Here is a 20598-nt window from a genome sequence, read left to right as displayed (position 1 = left end):
CTGACGCGTGGAAGCGGGACCGAGTTGACGTTGTGGCCAAGTCATTTATCAATTACAAACCACTTCAACGGACCAGAAGAGGACCTGCTGGGGGATACTGAGAGTGGCGGCCTAAGCGGCACAGCGGACTTGAATGCCAGTGAGAGCGACTGAGTGTCACACGTAAGCGGGGGGTTCACTGACTTTATTAAAACGGGCTCAAGAACTGAAACCCTTCCCGTTCCACCGAGGTATAACGGGTAAATTAAAAAATTGAAAATGGATGTATGGATTTAAAAAAAAACGTATAAAGGTAATTAAACAAGATATTTACACAGAAAATGACTTACTGAAGAACAATGGTAAATACAAACGATCTAAAGGCTATTATCGCGTTATTTGCCGCTGACTTTGTTTCTGCGTGTGAGTGAAATTGTGACAAAATATTTGAGGGGTTAGTATTGTTGAATATTAGCGTTAACTAGTATTGTCATTTCTTCTAAAATTTTTAATGTTTTTGTATGTTTTATTAGCTCCGGTTTCCTTCTTACGAGATAATTTCTGTGAATATCAAGAAGTTGTTCTCTGTGTTTGTTTGTTATTGGGCAATCCTGTAAATAGTGATCAAAACTGTCTGCTGGTAGGTTACATTTACATATGTTATTATTTGCAATGGCGAACCTATGAAAATAAAACGGAAATCTACCGTGTCCAGTGACAAACTGTGACGTGTAATAATTGGTGGGAAAGTGGTCCGGAATTTTGTAAATATTCTTTATCCATTGGAATGTGTAGCTTTCATTTCCTTCTTGTTGCCACTCAACATTCCAATGTTTTCTTAGGTTAATATTGAGCTGTTTTTTTAATAAATTGACTGTTACCATTTTTATTTTGGATGTTTACTAAACAAAACATTATTCCTTGCGGCCTTCTAGTCGAGATCGGTCGCGAAAAAAGTGCCGCAAGGGGGGGGGGGGGGTAATTGAGATTTTTCGAATCGTAGCACCCCCCTCACTTTCGGCATCGTGGTCGTGGAAAAGGGGGGTGCTTAGAATCGAGTAAATACGGTAATTTAAGCACCGCTGTACTCTCTCTGTGCTTGCGGCGCCGACCAGGAGTAACCGGGCGGAAGGGTAGGCTACCATTGACTGTGGTTGCTACGAAAGGGCCGGTTCAGGTGAAATTGGCGAAATGATAGGCACTTGCATTCCGCGAATCTTGTCAGCAATAGTTAAACCATCCTGAACATTTATAATTACAAACAGTTCTAGAGACTCGTTCGTGCTGTCTTGAACTGACTGATTATGATCATAATAATTGATTATTTGGTCTTGATTATTTGGGTAATTAGAGAAAATTACAAATTATGCTTAGCAACCATGGTTGTAGAGTGTCTAAAAAAACAACCAATACAGAAATCTCTGAATAATTTATTCTAGACGGATTTCAAACTTTCGAAAGAAAATGCGCCCGATTGAAATCGCAACTCCATGGAGTACCTCATTCAAGAATTGCGCCCTTTTTAAGGACGCCTGGAGGATCGCATCCCGTGATCTCAGTCGTTGTTGTACCTGCTCTTTCTTGTGGACACAATCGTTAGCTCCGTCGCAGGCCATCCTTAATAATCTTTATGATCCCCTTGGTATTCACTACCATGGTACACTACCATATTGTCTGGGAATGCAAAAAGAAAACGGGATTTCCCAACGCCTCACGCGAGAAGTGCAAGAGTATTCTGGACAGCTCTTGTCCTGACACACAGCTACGGTTTGCTTAAAAGGCGAAGAGAGCTGCCGCACCTGCGGAGTCTTGGAGTTTTTGAAGAACCCGACCGCGGATACGCTCGCTTCAACTACTATTAAAGTCTCTCCCTCCCTCCCTCCCTTGTACCGATCAGTCTCTCTCTCTCTCTCTCTCTCTCTCTCTCTCTCTCTCTCTCTCTCTCTCTCTCTCTCTCTCTCGTAACGTCGTAACGATCAGTCACATGCATGCGAATCGCATGCACCAATCGTCCATGTGTCTCGCGCTTAAAGGGACACTGAAGTGAATTTGTCAAGCTCCCGTTTTGGCTCTCACTGCGTAGACTGGCTCAAATTAGCACACTTTTCATCGTTTATCCGGTTGACAAATCGGTAATTATTTTACACAGCACGAAAGAAGAAAAACTACTATGCGCGGTTTGCGGCGGCCGCACCAACTAACGCTGTGACGTTGGGAGGAGGGAGCACCGTGATTGGACGATGCCCAAGGTTAGCAATCAAACAAGTTTCGGTTTCGGTTCTGTTTAACACAACCGATGGCGTTGTTGGATGGGCATTCTCAATATCTCAGTAATCATCGTACCGCGCTTCTGCCATGTTGTCGGCTGTAAAATGCGTAAGATAAGCCTCCCAGGACGGCTTGGAATCGTAGCAATCACTAGCCGAGGCCTACGCAGTGCATGAACGCCCTCCGCGTCCCCGCAGACGCTCAAATGCCATGCGCTTTTCCCCCATATTTGTAGCTTGCCTCACTCATGCCTGTATTGTAAAAAGCGTGTTCGCACCAGGCCAAGGGTCTGTTGATTCTGGCCTGTGCCCACTGCCCGCAATCAGTCGGTGCTTATGGCAACAGCACGCCAACGAGAACTCGCTAGCGCGCCAGTGCCAGCCTGCGCGCGTTCTGTGAACTAGTTCGTGGAGCAATGAACGTTGCGGCCCAAAAAAAGGTGAACTCAGTATAGAAAACATAGGCAGAAAACGAAAAAGTTAACTTAAAAAAAAAAAACACGTGACCGCGGGGATTCGAACTCGCGACTTGCTAAACACCCCCCATGACATACCTGGCGCTCCAGCCCACTCGGCCACGGGGCGGGCTCTGCTGACCTCGGTAATATAAGGTATATATTGTATAACCAGTTTACACTTTCATTTAGTTTCGGCATTTCAAGCAGCTTAGGTGACTATTTGTTGTTTTGCGCTCGTGCAGTAAGCATCCCCCAAGTTTCCACAATATATCACGTCTAGCAATTGCATTTCTTAGACGGAAAAGCGTTCGCAGATGCGTAGTCGTGCTGCTGACCGCTGTGCTTGTTCGCCCAGCGCAAAAAAGTGCTTCCCGCACCCTAGTTTTACGCTGTACGGTAAAAATATCAGTTGATTTTATTTCCTTAGTACCTATATTGACTTCGCTGACTCTTCTCCCGCCTTCAAGAGGCCTTATATTTTCCTACTGGCGTACCAGTCAGCGAAGCGTCGCATCTGCGCTTGTGCAGCGCTTGTGTGAAGCGACCTTGACTTGGAGCTAGATACAGTGTACAAACTAACCAAGTAAAGAAAGGCACATTCTTTCATTCACAAACGTGTCCTGGCTTCGTTTCAACTGAGCGAACGAATTGCGACGACCCGTCGGCGGCCGGCGGACGAAACGCTGGGCCGACTGACTCTGTCTGAAGGCCGGGGAGCCGTGCAGTAGCGCAGCCAATTGCGAGCTCGGCTCCTCCCGACGTCACACGAAAACGCCACAGAAAATGGGCGAGCGTAATGAGAGGAGGACAGCATTTTCGAATTAATTTTTCTAGAAACTAAATAAAATCGCGTAAACGTGCCCAGAGTGGCCGAAACATGGCCTGGGGACTCCGGACTACAATTTGCGCTAGTAATCCCGCAATGTTTACATATCACTTCAGTGTCCCTTTAAGGAACAGTTGGACGATACTCCCGCCTGTTGCGATGCTCAGACGACTACCGGCCGTAACTACAGACCTCGGGTTTGAAGCCCAACCGGCGGGGTTTGGTTGGATCGTTTGAGGAGCCGAGATAAATTCAAACCTTACCATCACCACCACCAGCATCACCACCATCATCAGACTGTTTTAGAGCCCACTGCAGGAGCACTTCCACTGCAGGATTACGTTCACTGCAGGATTACTGCAGGACTGACTTCAAGCTGTTCCCGTCCCGCACGGTCAGAATTGATTCTTTCCCACCCAATTTCCTTATGTCATCCTTCCATCGTGGAGTTGTCGCTCTACTACTACTAGCCACTCCGTTACCATGGTGATCTAGCGGTCTTCCCTTCATGGCATAGCATGTCCAGTCGAACTCCACTTTTTTCGCTTAATTTAAGCTACGATATCTTCCAGACCAGTTTCTCCCCTTAGAATCCAAGACGCTCGTTATCTATCGCTGAGCGCCACTCACATATCATTGTTGCTTTCATGGCACGTTGAGCTGCCCTCAGTTTCATTTAAAGGTTCTTAGCGGGTCCCCAAATTTCTGAGCCATAAGTTATACACCCACTTGTTCTAGTATTTCCAACTTTATAAATATATATATGTATATATATAGGGTTTGGAAATGAGGGGCTCGTTAGGAAATACAGAAAGAAATGCCGGCAGTCTACAACGCCAAAGAAGACATAGGGGAATGGTTAGACTATTTTTTTTACCGTTAGTGACGTTACATTATTATTTTTTTATTAATTACGTGAGAAAGAAAGAAAGAAAAACACGCGCCCAGAGTGGGGACCGAACCCACGCTTTCGATTAGATCTCGAATGCCTTACCAATACGGCTATCTGGGCCATTCCCCTATGTCTTCTGTGGCGTTGTAGACTGCCGGCATTTCTTTCTGTATGTATATGTATATATTTATATATACATATATATATATATATATATATATATATATATATATATATATATATATATATATATATATATATATATATATATATATATATATATATATATATATATATATATATATATATATATATATATATATATATATATATATATATATATATATATATATATATATATATATATATATATATATATATATATATATATACTGAACTGAACCTGTATTTTTGCCGGAACTGAACCCGAACCGTTATTTTTTGAGCACGCTGAACCTGAACCTGAACTGAACCGAAAAAAGAAATAACGGTTACCGGTTCATGCCGAAACGGTTCGACCCTCCGTTGTTGATATTACACAGTCAATGCAATTCAGGCCTTTTTTTCTTTCACGTACCAGCAACTTTGTACCCGCTCGCACACTTTCCCCTCCAGACAATTGAACCCTATCAGGCTCTATGTAACAACAGGGGAAATGAATGAGCACCAATGTAGTAATGGTCTGTTGCTGCTGGAAGCGCGAGCGTAGTGCAAGCTGACCAAACAAAATGTCATTCTAGGCAGCTTGCAAGGGATATAAAATGACTTTTCCCTTCCCTAGCTGCGACTTTATTGGAGCACTCAGTCTGCAGGAGTGCTCCACTGCGCAACAGCGAAAGCCCACACCCGATGCGAGCAAAGTTTTTGCATTTCATAATTTCTTTAAAAGGTCGGACACCTGCAAATTCTTAATACTTGACAAGTGTGACCGCAGGAGCTTCTTACTGGCTAAGCAGTTTGCTGCTGACCACAAGTGGCCTCGATCTCCCTTCCCCACAACCGTTTTTCTGAAGTAGGTGGAAATCGAGAACGTCCGTGTATCGAGATTTTGATCCACGTTTATTATCACCTGCTGGTTAAAATAAGTCTCAACTTTTCGACTAAAAAAATTCTTCGTCTCTTTCTATGACCCACCACAACCTCCCCTTTGCTTTCCGAGGTTTCCTTGACTGCCAACCCTTATTTTCTGTCTTATTTCACGGAGCCCCTCATTTGCCATTTTCTGATTCGCTACACACTTAGCGAGGGCCTCTGTTCTGGCAGTCTTGGTGCCAAAGGGAGCTTAAGAGGGTTCAACGCTGGTCGACCACTCTCGACAAGTCGTAGACGCTCGAGTCACGGCCCGGGGGTTAAAAAGAAGGTCCCCTTCACCCCGAGTAGTCCGAGTGGCGCTGGCTACCACCCCCAAGCGCAGGAAACAAAAACACCTTAACATAAATACCCGAGAAAGTGCTGGGGAAACAGCCCCGCCGGTAGCGTAGTGGTTATCGCACCAGACCGGTATTCTGGAGGTCGTGGGTTCGGATCCCACCCGGCGGGCATTTCTTCACCACTTCCTTTTCGACTCAAAAAATTCTTCATCTCTTTCTATGACCCACCACAACCTCCCCTTTGCTTTCCGAGGTTTTCTTGACTGCCAACCCTTATTTTCTGTCTTATATATATATATATATATATATATATATATATATATATATATATATATATATATATATATATATATATATATATATATATATATATATATATCGATGAGTTTTGCAACGGGCCAGAAGAAACGGTCAGGTAAAAGATAAGATCAACTTTGCGGTTAACTTGTTTATTATAAATTAGTCCGACAGTTTAGGAAGTGGAACTTCCTCTCAAGGACAATCCCCCAATGAACCTTTCATTGTGGGATTGTCCTTGAGGAAGGAAGTTCCACTTCCGAAACTGTCGGACTAATTTATAATAAACAAGTTAACCGCAAAGTTGATCTTATCTTTTACCTGACTATATATATATATATACTATAGGGCTGGGCGTCGATCAAAAATTTTAATCCGATTTAATCCGAATAATCCGATTAATCGGTTAATTAATCGATTATCGGATGTATTCATGTAGATGAATAAGGCTTCACAGACAAAGAATGTTCAGTTTTTCCTGATGGTAGTTTTATTTTCACGCTGTCGATATTAGCTTGTACAAATCGTTTTATACAATTAATGATAACGGGTGCTAGTTTTGGAAGGAGGCAGCTCTGCACCCTCCACCATTCCAAGGGATCCAGATCGTCGTCGGCTACTTCTGCCATAGAGCGGTAGAACGGCACCTGGCAAGGTGTGCTTTGTTCTTGATTTTCCGCCACAAAATGGTACCTTCGCTTTTTTCTGGGAGTTATTTTCAGTGGGCGTGGCGGACGACTTAACTTCCAGCTGAGAAAGCCTTTCCCACACATGTTCGCGGCAATCTCTGTCGAATGTCAGGCTTAGCGCAAAAAAAGACGAGGACGGTGGCAGACGAGACAGGCGGTCTTTTTGGGAAAACATCTTGGGACGCAGGGTTCGTTGGCCAGCGTACAATGGTGCTGTACAATCTGCTTAATGACTTTGAGAGTGTAAATCCTTTAAACAGCCGCCACCGATCGCTTCTGCTGGGGGTGTTCCGCGATGCGGAAGCATGTTGTTTCGGTTAAACGAACCCACGAAGAGCATTTTCTGCTCAGAGCTGCGCGGCGTGAACAGCGCGGAGTTCTCCCTTCGCCTGTGGACGCGACTTCAATAGATTGTTTAAACTGACAGCGACGATCTGGACAAAAGCAACGTGGCAGTTCAGGGTGGCGGCCGCTAATGGAAAGGAGGAGGCAGGTACGTGGAGCGTAAAAAACGCAAAGAAAAAACGACGAGTCGCACGCAGGGTTCAACACGGCAGGCCTTTCTCCCGTGGCGCACTACACTTCAACCGATTAACCGATTAAAAAAATTAATCGCGATTAAAGCATTAATCGATTAATCGGAAGGTTAACCGACCAATCGCCTACCCCTAATATATACTGAAAAACACACACTATAAAATACACTAGAAAATTGATAGAGGAGAGTCTAACTGTAGCTGGAGCGGAATTAAGGGACAATCGGACGTTTTATCCAAAGTTTGCGTGGTTTGGCTCCCACCTGGTGCGAACACACTGTTCTCCGTTATTGCTTCATATCTTTGTTGGCAAAAAAAAAGCGAAACGAATACTTTCCTTGTACCTCCAGTTGTTCCTTACTGTTTGCTTTGTTTAATTTATACACTGAAGTAGCCTCCCATCGCCAAAATTGAGTCAAGCACATATGCACGGGCATATGCCCCTTTCCTCCCTTTCCTTCCGCGCACGTGCCCGTGTGCGTGTCATTCGCGCTTAACTAGCCTGTACTGCTGCATTCAATAGAGTAGCGACGTTCCCAGAACAGCCGGGAATAACAGAATGACGGCTAGGTGCCACTTCGAAAGCTTTTCGAACCCGCAGTTCTTCGACATCGGCGGGCTTCCATACCTTGCAATGAGACCCGCGTGATTTGGGGCTATAAGTAAGGCACCACTCCTTACCCTTATCTTTAAACTCGATTTTGCCGAATATTGGCGCCCCGGCGGAGGTCTATGCAAAATCGGGTTCCAGTCAATTTCTGCCCGATGGCAGCAGAAGTGGTTGTGGTCACGGAATGGGATGGCGAGCTGTGCCGCTTCTGCGCGGGTATGCCGTCGTCGCCGCGAGTCGGCGTGTGCTCGGGGCGCGCTCTTCTTCCTCCCCGTGCGTGGTGCGCCGTCGGCAGCTGCCGTCGCCGGCGGGCCTCGGGCCGGCTGGTCGGAGAGGGGCGGCATTCGGAAGCTCGCGCAAGCTCACTCTCGCTCATTGGCGCCCTCGCCCGCTGCGCGCACACGGCGGGCCAGCTTAGCGCTGCACAGAGGCTCGCGGGCGGCGCTCGGGAGTGCGCCACGACGAGAGGCGCGCCTTGACACCGCGCATCCTCCTCTTCTTCGACAGGTTGGCCGCCGCGGACGCTGCAAGACCCATCAGCGCGCTCCTCCGTGAATCGAGCATCGACTGTGCCGCACGCTGGTGATAGCAGCCAAGCGCCGTGCTGGACTTTCGTGTGAACGGACAGCGGCGGGTCAGAGCTGACAGGCCGTGGTCAGTGAGTCCCTGGTGCGACGGTGGCGTCCTCGCCCCGGCAGGAGGGCTCGGCGAAGGCGGACGCGCTGAGCTACCGGCATGCCTTCATGGACCTGAGCGTGCCCAAGCGGGCAGCGACTCCCCCCGGCTCCTCGGCGACTCCCCCCCAGCGGCCGCTGCCCGTGCCAGCCATGGTCCACCACGTGCCCGGATCCCCGCCCACGTTCCCAGCCTCGGACACGGCGCCCGCCGCCGTTCCCGGTGAGTACCGACTCGGCGCCGCTTGCATGCGCGGAGGTGTGAACCACGCCGGCCGCCGTTGGCTGGCATGCTCGCGACGGCCAGGTATACGGCCCATGATGAAAGCCAGGGCAGTTTAAAAAGTAAAATACGCTGCACACGGGTGGGAGATGCGTCCAAGAGCAGGGTTTTGGTAGCAGTTCTCCCGAAAGGTCTAACCGCTAGCATCATTCATTGAACTTCAAGCCAATGGGCAATACCACTGGTTGCATTCAGGCAACCGGTTACGTAACGCTAACTTGTTACGGCTATAAAAGATCGTGTTGGCCGCCACTCTTCCAAGCATCTCTATCCCGAAGAATAGTAGATCACGCCCCTCCTTTAAGACGCGTCATACATACAGCCACTTGTCGATCTGAAGAGGGCACTTGGTCGCAAATTCTTGCCGAATTCTGCGGCACAAGGACGACACAAAGCAGTCATCGGTATAATACCCGCGTGTATGCTTTATTCACTGCAGGATGCGGGAAACAAAATGAATTCACCTAATTAACCACCGCCTGCAAGAAAAATGAGCGGACAGCAACACATTTGCTAAAAAGGCACCGGCAAGCTAATGGCTGAAGGTGCGGATACGCACTCGAGTGTAAGTTTAGTACTACCCACTTTCGTGGACATTAAATCGCCTCGGGAACTGTATTCAACTGAAGGTATGCATTCCACTCACCTAAACTGCGAACGCCAGGCAGATGCGATGACATACGGGACGTGTAGGAACATTGAGCCGCGTGCACGTCTTCGATTCGTACAGCGACTCTGGCACGGACGGCTGAATCCCACTGTCTGTTCCCAGCGTGAGTGGCCGTGACTGTCGCTTGCTGTTCAATGGTGAGCTTCTTTCAGAGCGCTTTGTGCAAGTGATTTCCACGCAAATTGCACTCCATGATGATGATGATCATGACAATAGGCGTTCCCTTCGTATCTGGGCATGGGTTGTAAGCGTCCGTCAAGCATGTTTATTCAGGTTGTTTGTTCTATCCCCACCAATGTTTATCGACTTGCACATTCTTTTTTTCCTTCATCTCATCTTCCTCCCCGAGTGGTTCTATCTTTCATCCCTCAGTTAATCAATTTCATCGACCTTGGACATCTACCCCCCCCCCTCCCCCCCCCCCCCGATCTACCATTTACCAGCGGTTCTTAATTTCGTCGGTTTACTACTACATCTTTAATCTCTCCCATACCTTTCTCTCTCCCCCCCCCTCCCCTTCCCCCCTCCATCCGGGTCTTCGTCACCTCTATAACCGTAAACTTGTGTCTCCTCCGCGCACAAAATTCCAGATCCTCTGTTAAAGGCGTTCTTTCACCTTCCCTGTTGTCTATCACAATATGCCCCACAGTTTCCCTATCACTGCCGCAGCATGCACAGGTCTCATCTTGTTGCTTGTAGATGACCCCATAGGTACATGTTCTTAGGCTTCCCTGTGCGGGTCGTTAGACGCTCGACCTCTAAATAGCGGCGCACTGCCTCGCGTGTTGACATAGAAGCGCTCATTTTTCATTGACGGCTTGTCTAGCCTGTAAGCCTCCAGATTGTTTTCGTTCTTTTCTCCTTGCCCATCAGTTCATCATCTCTGCTGCTGACTTCCGCTGCGTTTTAATCATTGTTCGTACCTATACCTTCCATATCGTCTGGTCCCACCTGCCTGGTCCTCCGTCTACACACGTGTCCACGCTCCCCACATGCAGATACCTTAACACTCTTGCGGCCCATTTTTAGTCCAACGTCCCCAGAGTCTCTCCTCAAATTTTACGTGGCTTTGTACCTCCATAGCCCCGAAGACGACCAGCCCACGTTTCCCGATACACCGCTTCTTTCGTAGTATTGATATGGGCTCTGAGAGCTAACCTACCCAGCTCCCTCTGGTTGCCTCCAGGCCCGCTTGGTTTTGCACGGCACCGGATTTGCGACAACTACCCCCCCCCCCCCCCCCCTATTACCACCTTCCAGACTCCCCTCACTACCTCGAATCTGTTATAGCCCAACAGGGCTCTGTTTTGCGCTCCACGTTCCCTTGCGATAAATTGGCTGTGAACAGCCTCCGTGTTCACCCCGCTGACAGAAGCTGTTAAAAGAGACGTTTTGTGGCCACAGGAATATATTCAAAGGTGCCACAATCAGCGCAGGGAAGCCACTGAACAAATTACTTCTCTTTCTCTCTCTCTGGCTCAGTCCAAGGTATAATTTTATCATCCGTGCAATGATGGTGCGGCCCAGTGCAGTCGCGTTATCAGTTACAGCACGCACGGCGCTTCCAAGACCCACTCGTCTTGCAACGCTGCGATGAACTTGTCCGAGCGGTAAAAATCGAATGAAACGCACTTAAGGTGATGGGCATAGAACCTGTGAGGATAGCGTCACAGGGGGGAGGGGGGGGAGGGGAATACACGCGCCTAGCACCAGCTTGTAAATATGGAAACAGGCAAAAAAAAAAAAAAAAACACCGCGCGGAATAATTAGAATGCAGCTAGGGTCCATAGCAACCACAGAGGGAACAAGGCCGATGCTGAAGGGTTTCCCCAGACTGCGGTTTACTACGCCGTAGTTCGGAGCGAATCAAACTAACGTTAAGAATGTTATTTATGCCAACAATTGTTTTCCAGCTCCATTAATTTTCTTTTATGCGAGCCAGCGCACGCAAGAGCCTGTATGCAGCTAGTGGATCTCTGTGAGTCTGTCGCAGAATGTCTGGGCGGATTCAGTGACCACCTGCATGTTTAAGCGTGACCCGCTTGGAGCGAAGTGGCAGCGAAAGAACGGCGAACGCCGCCCGGCGGCCGCCGCGACTGCAAAGGGGACGTCCATGGGCGATCTGGCTCTGACGTAAATGGAGGAAAGAGTCTTTCCTCCGTCGTAGAGAGAATTAAAGGGGTCCGCAGACTACAAATCAATACATTTCCTCACCCAGTTCGCCTGCATCGTATGCTTCCAACTCAATACTCTGCTGAATGCCAGTTATGTTCACAACCCAGAACTCTACCGCATATTGTAATACAGTGTGGGCGCAATCCCAAACTTCTACCTCTCCGATACCATCTTCCCACCCCTGAGCTATGGGAGAACCTGGTGACCCGCGGCCATCTGGACGTACAGCAACTCCTGGCATCCAGAGCAAAGGCCTTCTGCTCACCTCATGGATTCCCGCACTAGGGAACCACTCCTCTCCCCCACTTCAGAAAGCTCAAATTAACGTCTCTCTCTCTCTCTCTCTCTCTCTCTCTCTCTCTCTCTCTCTCTCTCTCTCTCTCTCTCTCTCTCTCTCTCTCTCTCTCTCTCTCTCTCTCTCTCTCTCTCTCTTGAGGGGTTCTAGAATCAGATGGGTCTACGTGAGGCAAACTTAGGTCTATGTGGTCCGCTATTTACACGGACTCGTTGACATGCGATCCATGCATGCAGCAGGCTCACACATCATCCTGATGCTCTAAGATTCGTGTATGGCCGGCCCATCGTGACGACGACTGTTCCACGGCAGAGCTTTCGGCAACATTAACAATGCTTGTGCACATTCAAGTGACTGTTCCTGTGCCAAAAGGAGGGTTCCTGCTGACGGCGGACACACTTAGCCTTTACCCGAGTGCGAAAAACAGATTGCTTGTTCAGCGTTCACTGCTAATGGCTGGAAACTTGTTTTACTGCCATCGCACCGTGGTGTCTCGGTAGAGCTCGCCTGCACCTTCTTTCTCTGCTTGATCCCCTTTGCGCTAAAAGTGCTCGATAGAGGCCAGACATCATGAGGGTATCCTTATTGTGCGTCCGTTGGGCAGTGAAAAGCGCTGTGATCTTTTACTGACCCATCCAAGGCCACAGGCTTCCTCGGCCGATGGTCTTCTATTTGTCCCTGGAGGCAGTGTTTCCATCTCATGCTTGAGAATTCTTCAGGCTTTCCTGGACGTCATCGGTACCTACTTTAGCGATGCCAAGTCACTTTGATTAATTTGTTATTTTTCCCGGTCCCTCCTTTTCTTCCCGTTTATCTTTATAGGTCCATAGTCTCTGACATCTACCCTTATATTCGTACCCTTCTGTCTTCATCCTTTGGGAGTGCGTCCAACACACCCAAATTAGAAAAAAATACAATAAAAAGAGTGCCTGACCACACCTATAGGAGAGAAGACGGTCAAGTTGACCTGAACAACTTCATTTAGGAAGCCGTGAGCAGAAGTCTGGACTGAGGCCTGCGAATTTCGCAATGCTGCCTACAATCTTTTTCCCCTCTCTCATCGTTGTCCAACATATTTTCTCTCTCTCTCTCTCTCCCTCTCTCCTGTGATATGTGATGTATGGGGAGGTTGGTACGTCACACCACCACACGTATGGCGGTCTCAACGGGAGAAAATAAATCGCAAGAAGAGCAGGGGGAGGGGGGGAACCGAACCTCAGAAGATAGCGAGAAACTGCGCGTGCTTGGCTGACAGTAACGCCACTACTGACTGGGCTCATATGAAGTAGTGGTGCCGAACGACTTCGGTCAAAGGACAGGCAGTTGAAATCAGAAATCAAAGGCAAATAAACGCGAGAAAAACAAAACCCGCTACAGCCAGCGGTAGTTATGTCAGCTGAAGCTCACATGCGGCCGTCAGATCGGACGCCGATTAAACGAGAGAATCTGATGTACCTGTTGTGTCGTGGAGAAGACTGATAGCTGAATCCGGAAAGCAAGGAGAAATGAAATACGGTTTGGTTGCGATAGCCGCGGAATATCGTGCGAGAGAAAATTTTTCTGTACCAATTTTTTGTCAAGGTCAATGTTTTAAGTGATTTCAAATTTCCCGCTCTCATCCTAGCATGCGCCGATGGCGGCGACGTCTGCAGCAACGCGCACTGCGAGACATCACGTCCGATACTTTGCTTGTTAGGACATTCCGACCGCATTGTTAATCAAAGGGGGCCCAGGTTCGATGCAGGCTCTGGCAGCGTTTTCCTTTATTTTTCTTTTCATTGTGTTAGAACAGTCTCCATACAAGACAGAGGCCAAATCCTGGTTTGTAGGCTAGTTTTGCTTTCGCGCTAAAAAATCCTCCAAAAAGGTGACGTGCAGTATTAATGAGGAACTGAATTTGACCGCGCCACGGATGGGGGCCGGCCCGGACAAACAGCAAATGGACCACTGGCGAAAGTTTCGACCATCTAGGAAGCACGCAAGACAGAAGATATGCCAGCAGTTGGACGAAGTCATGCGCGAAATTTAATGCAGAAAAAAGGGGGAAAGCAGTCTGGTTGCTCACACGTGTCACAGGTTGAAAGCACTTGGAGGGAGGCAGCTAACTGTAGCCGGAATGAGGGCAAAGAAGGCAGTAAAGAGCTGCGTGGAGCGGGAGGTCGGGAGCTGTACGCAAGGAAGGCAGAAAACATATAGCTGAAATGGTACTAGTGTCAGCGCAACCTCACTGTGATTTTGGCCAATGGAAATAAAATAATACAAAATAAACAAACAACGTCCGATCTTTGAATAATGAAATAACGAAGCGAATGGGTGACATACATTATATTAGACAGGTGATGCATTTATTTGCATCCTAAGCATCCCGATCAAATGCCGCCAAAGACTGCATTGAGAAATGCAGTCATCGTCGGTGTACCCGGATCATCAAAGTCGCAAACGACTGTATGATGAATGTCTTCGTGTGAAAATGTTTTCTCTCTAGTTTACTGGAAACGAAAGAACGTTGTTCTGGCTGCGACATCCGCTTCCTGCAAATGCAGGCATCCATACAGTCCACCATACCTTCAGAAACCAGCCTTCATCAAAAGTAGTTTTATGAGCTGCATTTCAGAGAAATCCTGTGACTCGAGCATACGCAAAATGCATAGCCTCGCATCATCCCTTTTCAATGTAGGGCGTCCTTGTAAAGTGGGTCGCATGTCTGGCTGTGCGCCCAGCTCACACGAAGATCCTAATTGCGAATCGCCCCCGATTTGACTTCCTACCCCGGTGGAATTAAATAAAGTAAAAAGCCGCGGTCGTCTGACTGGGCGCCTTTTTTGCAAGATAGCGTGAAGGCAAGTGGGTAGAGTACTACATATGTAAAACACGGGCGCGTCCAGGTGTTTGCGGCTTGGCTCAGACGGCAGAAGCCACCTGCTGCCGCCACACAGGCGCCCTTGCGTCAAGCCCGGCGGGGGCGCGCAGCAGCAGCAAGCTAAGCTTTAGCAGGGTCGGTGGCGCCGGCGTTTCCCTCGAAGCCTGCCCCCTCGCTTACCTTTTTAGTTTTTCTCCTCGTGCCTTGCGAATGGTAATCAACTTTACTGTAAAGTTAAGAGTAAAAATGCGCGGTGTGTATGGGTGCGCGAAAATGAGCGCGAGCCTACACCTGCGTGTAGTGCGTGCGGCATGACTGCAGGAGCTGCCGGGCGCTCCGAGCCTTGTCGCCAGTGTACGCCTGCACCACACACAAACAGGGAATATTGCTGCCTGCGCGGTAATCAGGACCAGTGTAGTTTTAAGTGCAGACCACTTTAGGCGCTCGCCTTGTCGTCCTACCTCGCTCACTGGAACCAAGCATATCGCCACGGCGTTACGGTGTAGCCTGTCACGGTCCCTTCGTCGCGGCGTAACCCAGAGGCTTCTAAGGCCAAGCGGCTATGCCAGGATATACGTAGCGTGAGCTAAGGTTTAGCTGGTTATTCTTAGCTTTCCTGGTTGTCTAGGATTCGCTTATTATCATGCTTACTGCTGCTTATCATCCAATCCAAATCCAATCCAAAACCAATCCAATCCTCGCGCTTGCGCAGCACGGCTCTCCAGGAGCGACGCGAAACTGGTCAACACCGGCCAGTGTAGCCAATCCAATGAAATCCAATCCAAGTAACGCTGTTGTTCGCGGCGTACCCCAGAGGCTTCGAAAGCCAAGCGGTTTATATAAAAGCGTTCGAAACTCGTGAAACGCTGGCGCTTGTCATACATCTTCCCGTTGTTTAGCGCAAAGAAAACTATAGGTACATTTGAGGAAAAATATACGTAATTAACCGGCAGCGCCCGCGTTCTTTTACTAAAGGACGCCCGTTGTGTTGGTTGTTACGATAGTAAACGCAAAATGTGGCAGTGAGACGTCGGCACGCGCGAGGAGAAAAGCACAGAGAACAGAACTCCCGCTGGCGCATTTTCAGGCAGGGGGCGCGCGAGCACTGCGAATGCGGGAAATTTCAATTGCATGGGGTGGTAGCAGTAAGCGGATAACAGCTTTACAGCCCATTATGGCGAATCACTGCTCTGCACTTCCGACGGCTTTCACATTGAGGGGAACGGCTTTAATTTTTTTTTTGTTCTTAATCCGCATGCCCTGAAACAAGTTATGCAGGAAAGACGTGAACCATTTGCCGAAATGGGCTCCTATGAGGTCCTCCCTAGCAAAGAATTACTCTATCGATGCGATCAATCAACCGATAAATTTACCAGCCCCAGCCATTTAAATAGAAATCAAGCTTCCGCGTATTACGCGTCGAGGCTACACCTGGACTATCAGGTGCGCCGCAGTGGAAGACTACCGATTAATTCTGACCACCTGGGGATCCTAACGTGCGTAGAAGTCCTGACACCGCTTTTGCCTTAATTAAAACGGTGGCTGCCGGTATCGAACCCGCTACCGTGGGGTCAGCAGCACGACGCCTTAGCCACTCGGGCCCCGCGGCGAGTACATTTACTGCCGTTTTACGAGATTAGCGGTGATTTATTCGCTGGATGAAAGGGAGGAAACGTTGCGAGGAGATTTTCACTTGAGTCCTTATTTTTTTTTTTACAGAGGAATTAAATGTTTGGCGAGGTGGTGTAAAATGAGTGACTTGTTCGGATTCACGTCATTTTCTTTTCATATATACAACAAGTTAAGGACGCCCATACACGCAAGAAAAGAGCTCGCAACATTTCTTCCGTTACTAAAAGTTACTCCACGTGGGAGAAAAATAAGGGCGATATTCGACGAGCATCGCTTTCTGAAAATTGGCATCTTTTTTCTATAGTCCATCATTTTAACGACGAACGCACAAACACCTTTTACTGCGCTAGCAGTTGTGCAAGTCCGCAAAAACTCGGCAGCGTCGTTGTTCTCTGGGAATTCAGTTCGACAACACAAATGTGTTTCAACACCGGATTCAGACTGCTAGCGGGGAACACCACCGCGTCAGTCCGGATGATTGTCCATAATTTTTACAACGATGCTGTATAAAGCTTACTTGTCGGTATTTCTTCGTGTCGTGGTTAATGAAGAGAACACGCTTTGCGGCAAAGCCAACTTTCATATGACTGCTGTGTAGCTCTATATTTAATTCCGCTGTCTTGCAAAAAAAATAAAAATAAATAACAGTGTAACTGGCCGCAAAGACGACTCTTTCATTACGCCGAGTTTCATCTACTTTTTACAAGTGCTTGATAAATGTTTCGAAATTCGTGCCTACCGTCAATACATCGGCTTCTGCTGGTGGATTAAAGTGGCATAAAACGGCTGTAGCTCGTGCTCTACCAAATTACCTCGAAGCAAATTATATGACGTCGAATATCCCAAACGATTACAAATCCAGTTTTAATCTCAGCAGGTGCCACGGATTACTAAGCATCCAAAGTCTTAATGCCAATAGCATGAAGCCGCCGCTTATACCTCATTCCACGGGCACCTCTGTAAAACATGGGGTCAGCGGCATGTCTGCCTGCTATAGGATAAAACTGCAGTTTTTACAAGTTTATCTAAGCTGATGAATTCGGAAGGATGCTAAAATGCAAATTAAAACAATCGTGTTTTTTTTTTGCACTCGTTGGCACTGCGTTCCGGTAAATAACCCTGCACATAAAATGTCGTCAAATTGCAATTTTAAGTGTATTTGTAATTCATTTCGTAACATCATTTTCATTGGTATTTGGTAAAATGCCAATGAAAATGCAATCATGTGAGGAAGGCTGAGCATGAATCGTTCTTGCTTTTGTTTTCGCTTTTGTTTTTTGTTTCCAAAGCATGTGTTTACTATGTAGAATGCCGAGGAATTTGATTATCGAGGGGTTTTCACTTGAGGGGGGGGGGGGATGGTTGCTCTATCGTGGAATATGAATCCTTTATGATTGGCTACAAGCGAATATTTTTCTCTGGTCACGCTCGTCATGACGCTGGAGGGGCGGGAAGTGGGGACTGGGTTCCCCGGAAGAGGCTGCGGATCGCAGGCCGGCTGCGTCATCCCTCCTTGTGAGGGAGAGACTGGCCATATGAAGGGAGCCCAGATTGACACGCCTTTGTGTCCGCTCTTGAATAGTGTATATGCTCCCTCTACCTTACAATTCGAGCGCATTTGTGACGTCAAGTGCAGCGAGGAAGGCAGATGCGCACCAACCTCTTTCCTCTCCATTTCTATTCACTTTTTCGCTTGAGTTCTGAAAGGGGTTTGCTATATGCGCCCCTGGTGTCATATTATTGGACCTGCAATAAGTTGCGCTTATTAGGCATGGCGGGCCAGATTTGTAGCGCGTATAGGCGAGCTGCTCAGAGCGCTCTCGGTCACTGACCTAGGTGCTATGAAATAGACGCGTCGTCCGATTAGTTTGCGAGAGAAGTCAGGTGACGTTCACATTAGTTGAGGCTGCATCATTTGGGCAGGGTAGCATTGACTATTTCGCCGTGCCCTCTCCTTGCTTTCGCATATTCCTTTTGCTTTTCCTCTATTTAGTTGCAAAGGAATTCAGGCCTGCTTGCATGTTGTACAGGTGGTTGGTAATATTTTGCGACTGTGCTGCTTCCAATGTTTCTATGCTGCGTACGAGATGTTTGAACGTGTGTGCGTGCGTGTGTGTGCATGCGTGCGTGCGTGTGGGTTAACGGGCGGCACATGTGAAGAATAATAGCGAAGAACCGTAACAAAAAACAAGGAAATCAAATATGTCCACCGTATCTTATGACTCGGTGAACAAGATATGAGCGTGGGCCATTCGAATAAAGCTTATTCAGTGTAGCTGACCAGCTAAATTCTATGTATTTCATTCGCCAGTATCTCATATACCGCAGCGTATTCATGCAGCGTACCATTGTTTCAATTTACAAAACACAAGGGGCGAAAAGCACAAACGCCCGTGTGTACGAGATTTCGGCGCACGATAAAGATCCCCAGGTGGTCAAAATTAATCCGGAGCCCTCCACTACGGCGCGCCTCATCGCCTCCGTTGCGTCGGCGCGTTAAACCCCACAATCAATCAATCAATCACAAAACACAAGGGCAATCGGCGTTTTTCGTGCGGACTTGGCGCAGCATAGCTACTACCTGTTTGGTTTTCTGTTTGGGCCCCGTAAAGAAAACCGGTCGAAGGCACGCGAGACCGTAACTGCTGTTAACAACATGGCTATTTTTCGATGGTTGATCTAGGCTCCAAGCATGTGATGTCAGCTACCCCACAATGAAGTTGAAGCAGACGTCCGCGCAAGTGAGGAAACCGCATGCTTCCAACAGACATGCATCTCGTTGTGCCGTTCTCAGTGTTGCAAGGTCGTCATTTCTACGCGCACGAAACCAGTGCGCAAGAAAATAATTACGTTTGTTTTATACTTATGGTTTGGCACACTTCCGAAAACTTAAAAGGACAGTGCCCCACGTGGTAAAAGCTCTATCCCATCGGACAAGCATGCGCCCTCTTCATTCGCTGTGTAACAGCTCGCTTTTCAACCCTCTTCCCATGCAAGGCGTGGTCATTGATGAGGCCGCATATGGTAACGCCATTTTAAAACTTAGGATTCCGAACGTTTGTCACAACGAATAATATGGAAGCGGGCTAGGCTTTAGCCTATAGCTACAGTTCAACCCAAAGAGTATATTCTTAGCTGTAGAACTTGGTCAATTTTTTTAAGGTGCTTGCACTAGAACACGAGTCACGCCGTAGCTTTTCTCCGAGTTCATGTTCTTTCCTGCGACAGGTACGGCATAGCAAACCCGGTCGGACTCGCCTATGGTTGACGGCTCACGTAACACAACATCGCCGCAGCGTATTCATGCAGCCCTGGCTGTGAAAATAACGCTCCCTCCCCGAACACGCCGCGGGAGAGAAAAGCGAGGTTTATCGAAGGGTCAACCGCGTACACCGCGAAGACAGCCAGCAGCAGCAGCAGCAGCAGCAGCGCACGGCTGGCCTGATCCTTTGTTTTGAGCGGCGCTATTTCGTCAGCCTTCCCCGTGCGCGAGTGGCGCAGCGAAATTTGCGAGGCCCCTTTTCCTTTGGCGTGTTTTGATCGCGTCTCTTCCTCCTCCCGCGCCGTCTGCAAATTGATCGAGGAGTGTTCATCACGCGGCCACTCAGACAGCCGCTAATCCCTCGCACGTCACATCGCGCGCAAAACACGGCCTGCGTATCGGGCGCAACGAACTGCGCACGCTGGCATTGGCGCGCGTCTGGGACCGCGGCGAGGGCCCAAAACATATTCACGTCTCAATTCCAGCGACGCAATATCGCACTGCGGTCACCAGTTGTTCAGCTCAACTATAGCGCATGACGACACGTCAGTTAGCGACAAACCGGCCACCGGGGAGGTGACGCATTTGTGGCTAACACCGAAGAATTAATTTAGACAACATCCTCACCGCCCTCCCACACCCTCCCCCTCCAGCGATTAAATGCCCAAGTTCTTTCTTGTCTGAATCTGCGCCGAACACTCGTCCAAGGTAACTGCACTAATCTAACTGCGTCGCCATTTTATTAGCTATATACTGAATGGTCCTTTTGCTGTTCGGGAATTTAGCGTTAATTATAAAGCTTTAAATGGCTTGGTGAAAGGAA

General features: G+C 48.2%; 1 protein-coding gene across 4 annotated transcripts in view; it reads left to right on the top strand.

The window, feature by feature from the left end:
- The window catches only part of LOC144178265 (paired box protein Pax-6-like), a 174237-nt gene that overhangs the window by 67585 nt on the left and 86054 nt on the right, over positions 1–20598 (top strand). For 3 of the 4 annotated variants that reach the window (XM_077705990.1, XM_077705989.1, XM_077705986.1), the window contains one exon: positions 8432–8821. In XM_077705990.1, coding sequence (XP_077562116.1) covers positions 8668–8821 — 154 coding nt within the window. In that variant the 5' untranslated portion in view covers positions 8432–8667. Of the gene's footprint in view, positions 1–8206; positions 8822–20598 lie in introns of those variants that run through there. The other variant, XM_077705987.1, reaches the window with a different exon arrangement.

This window comes from Haemaphysalis longicornis, unplaced genomic scaffold (genome assembly GCF_048455015.1).
Source record: "Haemaphysalis longicornis isolate Haplotype H1 unplaced genomic scaffold, Haemaphysalis longicornis Haplotype H1 scaffold_4, whole genome shotgun sequence".
NCBI classification, from domain to species: domain Eukaryota; kingdom Metazoa; phylum Arthropoda; class Arachnida; order Ixodida; family Ixodidae; genus Haemaphysalis; species Haemaphysalis longicornis.
Note: the sequence above shows the minus strand (reverse complement) of the source record. Positions and strands in the feature narration are given on the sequence as shown.